General features: G+C 46.0%; 1 protein-coding gene across 1 annotated transcript; it reads right to left on the minus strand.

Moving 5' to 3' along the window:
- Nucleotides 1-6: 6 nt before the first annotated feature.
- Nucleotides 7-5,441, minus strand: LOC109367455 (pantothenate kinase 2, mitochondrial-like; the record flags this gene model as incomplete). Its single annotated transcript, XM_019615055.1, has 2 exons — nucleotides 7-999; nucleotides 5,345-5,441. Coding segments are annotated over 2 exons (561 nt in total), but the record flags the coding sequence as incomplete, so codon positions are not given.
- Nucleotides 5,442-5,447: the final 6 nt, after the last annotated feature.

Below are 5,447 nucleotides of genomic sequence, written 5' to 3' on the forward strand. Positions count from 1 at the left end.
AAAAAAAAAAAAAGAAAAAAAAGCAAAGCAGGAGAAATCAAGATTGTTCTTCCCTTATGTCACTGCCTGGAGAGTGCCTAAAAAGCCTCTTTATTTGGTACATTTTTCAAGCCTTGTTTAAATATTTAGCAGACACATACTTCACCCATAAACAAGAATCTAACTGATGATAATGGAGCCACGTGATGATGTCAAACTCCAACTGCTAACCCCTTCCAGGTAATTCACCACCTTATTTGCCTGAACCTCCATCAGCAGCACAATGCGTGCTAGAAACGAAGCTATGGGAGCAAAACAAAGAGTGAAAATTAAGCATGGGAACACACAGAAATGAGGAAGACAGAACACTGAGCTGAGTGTAATCAGAGTGGTGATACAAAGCCCTGTAAGAGCACATGGCGTGGAGGGCAGGGAGCAATTTTAGAGTTACAGAAATGTTGCATGAGCTTTCAGGAAAGAACACAGCCTAAGAACACAGAGATGTGAACGTGACTCCACACACTGCTTCCTGAGCTGAGTTTAATTCCAGTCTAAGCTAAGGCTTAGAAAAGCTGAGAGGCTGCAGAGAAAGGTTGCAAGCATTTCTAGCTTTAAGCTTAAAGTTTCGCTGCCAAATCCTAATTGTATACAAGCCAAAAATGCCTACTGTGAGAAAGTCCTGCTCAAATTTGTACGCTCCACCTCCCGTGGCACATAAGGTAGTATGGAGGCTCGAGAAGTGCTTTTCGCTTCCCATTTGAATAAAAGCAGGCATGTCATGGGTAGGAAAGCGTATAAAGTGCAGATTGCCTTTACGTCCACACAGGGTAAGGTCCTTTAGTTCAAGGTGCACATCCCGAATGCCTGTGGATCCGTAGGCCACGTTTGATGTCAGGTACTTGCGGATGTTTTTGAGGTTTTCTACTTCTTCGTCCTCCTCTTCGGCAGTGATGTCCTTTGGTTCAAAATAGACAAGTTTGACCAAGGTCCCACCGATATCCAGGCCAAACCAAGGGAAGACTGATAAGAAAAGGGAAAAAAAAAAGACAGTGAAACAGAGCACGGTGCCATCAGACCATCAGCAAAAGTAACTGCACACACTGCCTCCACTCCAAATCCTTACAACCCCACGGAGCACCGTGAAGGCAGACACATCCCAGGTCTTGCAGTATCCCTACAGCAATCTGAATCCCCAGCTATTGCTTTTTAGAAAGCCAGAGCCAAGGATAATACTGGTGCTCCGACATCAAAGCGATGCACAAACGGTAACTAATTACAACATATAGCACTGAGGTAGGCAAGTAGTCTAAGATGCCCCAGAGAGACAAAAACAAATGTCTAATTGGATTATTTTATTAGGCAAATTCCCCCACGGTACAAAATATGCATTAGTGTCAGGCCCAGCAACATTTACAGCTGTATGAGATAATGAGCTTCTTGGAAAAGATCAAGAGAAAACCCCGATCAGATGGAATCTGCGATTAGAGCTGAGAGCTGGAACGGATTAATATTGCTATTAATGAGCTAAAGGATAGGCTGGAGCTAACGAGATACTCTAGGGCAAAATGCAGCCACATGGTGTGGCTTATAAACCCAATATATTGCCCTGCTGCCAGAAGTACAGTACACCCTCTCCCTGGTGGGTGGACTCAGAGAGCATCCCCCCCCCTTCCCAGCAGCTGCTGCAGCCAACAGCTCCCCAAGCTCTCTTTCAAGCATCGAATTATTTATATGGATTTACACAGAGGCCACCCCCAGCCATCACCAAAAGACAAAAGGAGGAGTGAGGTCTGTTTTAAGAAGCACGTCCAAACCCCAACCACCCTCTGTTTCTGATGCATTCACCTGAAACAAGAACAGAGATAAAAAGAACAGCTGATGAATGAGAGAAGGAGCAATCTGCGTGGCTGGCCAACAGAGAGCAACCCAAGGACTTGTGCACTAACATTTCTGCTGCTTTCCTCTCTCCTTACTGCCTCAGGGTTCTGAATCGTGGAATGGTTTGGGTTAGAAGGGATCTTGATGACCATCCCATTCCAATCCTTTGTCTTCCAGGCTCGAGAGAACCATCACAGACAGCTCTACAGACACCTTATGCAGGTAATTAACTTCAGTGAGATGGATTAGTGGGCGTGGTGGGAATGGGTTGAGGTTGGACTTGATGATCTTAAAGCTCTTTTCCAACCTTCACGATTCTGATTCTTCATTATGGATCATAGAATCGTGAAGGTTGGAAAAGAGCTCTAAGAATCCCAACCCGTCCCCACTGACCAGGTCAGTGCCACATCCCAACGCTTCCCAAACACCTCCAAGGATGGGATCTCTCATTATGCACATCCCAAGCACAAGTTAAGAATCTGAGGAACGTGAAAGCTCGAAAGAAAACAACTCTTTAGTTTACCTATGCAAACAAACACCCAAATAACCAAGATCATGGTCAAAACTTCTCTGATACGCCATGGGTTCGATTTTTTTTGAAAGGAGCGTGGTGCACAATAGAGAAAATTATTTCCAGGTATGGAGAATTGTGCTTTTTCTTACAGGAAATCAGCCAACATGAGAATGCAAGGCAGCCACAGCCATTCCCTATCCGAGAGCTAGAAAAATCCATGCCTTCAAAGGGAGGAAGCTCTCTTGGATGAACGCCATCACCATCTGCTATCGAGATCTGTCTTAAAATGCTGATTTTTCCACCATTTATCACACAGAGCTCTCTCCCTTGTGAGCCCCCAAAGGCCCTTCTGAGAGCTGCAGCACAGCACACATAGGGCTGGGGGGCACCAGGACCCTTTGGGCACTGACAGCCATGAGCACCACTGCAAAGGTGAAAAAACAAATAAAACACAATGCTATTCCATGTGGAAAGTAGCAGGAATGCAAGCAAGGAGCTGCAATCATAGAACCATGGAATGGTTGGGTTGGAAGGGACCTTAAAGCCCATTCAAGTCCCAATGCTGCCGCCCTCCCTGCCCTGTAAGCTCTTGGGGACAAGAAAACCAAGAATGCCCCTGCCATACAAATTGCTTTATAAGTCTGGATGGGTTATAAATAATAATAACAACAAAACTCAACAGATTTCTTTCCTTCTGCTGGGTTCAAATTTGGAGAGCTGTGTCAAGATGAACGAGGTGGTACAATTACAGACCCCCAGGGTGGATTTTCTCCATCTGATAAATGGCGTTGCAGGTTGATCCTTCAGTTAAGAGCCAATTATTCTAGAAGCTAAAGAGATTTGCCTGCAGAGCAATGAAGACTGATGGTTTAGCTGAGTGTATGACAACACTGCTAGGCTCGCTCTAAAATACTCAGCATTATATTGTAACGGGGCTATGGAAATTTAACAGCTGGAAAAGAAATCAATAAAGAAACATTCACCGGCATTAAATACAAAGTGACACTAAGTCTCCCCCTCCTCAGATCTCTAAAAATAAGCTCTGCTGGGAATTCACAGCTCATACGCAATTCCAAAACAGAAAAAGGGTATTTAAAAAAATATATGTCAAAGCTTGTTTTGTATTGCAAAGCAGCTGCTGATGGTTTAGGTATGGGCTTCGCTTTGGAACTCACACACTTCCTACAACGCAAATACATTTCGTGCAACGTCTTTCCCCTCTCCTTTTGTCAAATAACAAAGCACTATGGATGGTGCCTGCCAGAAGCACCAAAACAAGCTGCTTGTTATTATTATTTCCAAAGAACTAGCAGCCTGCAGAAAAGAGAAATATAACTTGTTTTTCAGGAAAACCATCTAAAGCCATCTCTTCCAAGGAAAACATGCTTTCAGGCAGGAGCAGAGAGGGGAGCAAAGGCAGACGTGGGATGGGAGAAGGCTACTGAACCAAATTGCTGACTTATTTCTCTCATCAGAAAGAAGATTCTTTACAGAAAAAAAAAATACGTCCCACTGCTCATTACTATCTGGGTATCACAAGCTTTATGCCTGGCACTTCGCCCTGCCTGCAGAAAGCCACTGGGTACAGCTGTACTGCAGCTATGTTTGAGTAAACTCAATGTGAACATCCTCTTTATTCATCTGCGGTGCTTCTAGTCCAGTCAGGCTGTCTTGGTTTCAGCTGGGACACAGTTAATTTTCTTCATAGTGGCTGATGTGATGGTGTGCTTTGGCTTTGGGAGGAAAACAAAGCTGATAACTCAGCGATGTTTCAGCTTTGGCTGAGCGGTGCTGCAGAGCCAAGAACGTTTCAGCTCTTCGTGTTGCCCTGCTGTGAAGGGCTGGGGGAGCATAAAGAGCTGGGAAGGGACAGACCAAGGACAGCTGACCTTAACTGGCCAAAGTGACATTTCATACCTTATGGTGTCAAGTGGAACTAAAAACTGGAGAGGCTGTGCAGTGCTGAGCTGCCTGATGGGTTGAAGGCCTTTAGCTTCTTCAAAAGTGAGGCTGGGGTGCAGGAAGGCACACAGCTCAACACCCATTGCATTGCTCCAATTTTATCTCTGATAGAGGATATCTCAGATAGAGCTGCACTGATGACACTGTGATCTCAAATCATACCACGCTGACCTTCCAAATGTTCTGTCAAAAACCATCATCTTGTCCTAAAATCACCCCCACTGCATTTCATAGAGTCCTTAGAGTTGGAAGGGACCTTTAAAGGTTATTTATGCAAGAAATCTGAACCTCAACACAGATGGAAATACCCTTAAAACTTCCCAAGGGTGAAGTAGAAAAAGATAATTCACTCCCCAAAAGCTGCCTGCCACCTATTAATGAGTGTATCTCTAATTAACAGCCCTGCAGCTACAACTGGTACCTTTAGTTGTCATATTCTTACAGTATAACTTTGCCACATCGGAATGACAGAAATTATCACCGTCACTACGGTCCTTGCATCCCTCTGTGGAACTCCTCTCCCATCCTATTGGCCCTTCAGCATGCAGAAAACCCCATGATTACCTTAATTACTTCACATGAACAACCATTTCCTAAGTGCAGGATGACTCCCACAGTCTGGGAATGAATGAAAGGGAGTACAGCCCCAATGAGCTGGAAACAGAACATCTCAAGGAAGACTTCTGATAGGAATGGTTATATCTTTTGATAGCAATTCTTCTTTCTGTTTTCGGATGCAGTCTTTTGTTTCACAGGAAGAGATCAGGAAAACAAGAAGTGATGCTCCATCCCCAAGGTCATTTCACAAACCATCTCTAGGCAGGAGCCACCTGGCCCCGCCCCCTGCTGTAGCCACGCCCACACGCATCTCATTAACGATAACCCCGCCCTCCTTCTTCAAGCCCCGCCCCCTTCCTGTTGTCGACCTTCGTCTCACTCCCTCGGTCACGCCCCCTTTAGGCCACGCCCCATCTCCAGGCCCCGCCCCCGCGCCCCCTCCGCCTCACTCACGCGGGCGGTTCTTGCGGACCGAGTCTCGCCGAAGGCCGCAGGCTGCGCCGCCCCCCTCGCACGGCTCCAGTCCCGCCGCCGCGCGTCCAGCGCCAGTCCCGCC

This window comes from Meleagris gallopavo, chromosome 4 (genome assembly GCF_000146605.3).
Source record: "Meleagris gallopavo isolate NT-WF06-2002-E0010 breed Aviagen turkey brand Nicholas breeding stock chromosome 4, Turkey_5.1, whole genome shotgun sequence".
Taxonomy (NCBI): Eukaryota; Metazoa; Chordata; class Aves; order Galliformes; family Phasianidae; genus Meleagris; species Meleagris gallopavo.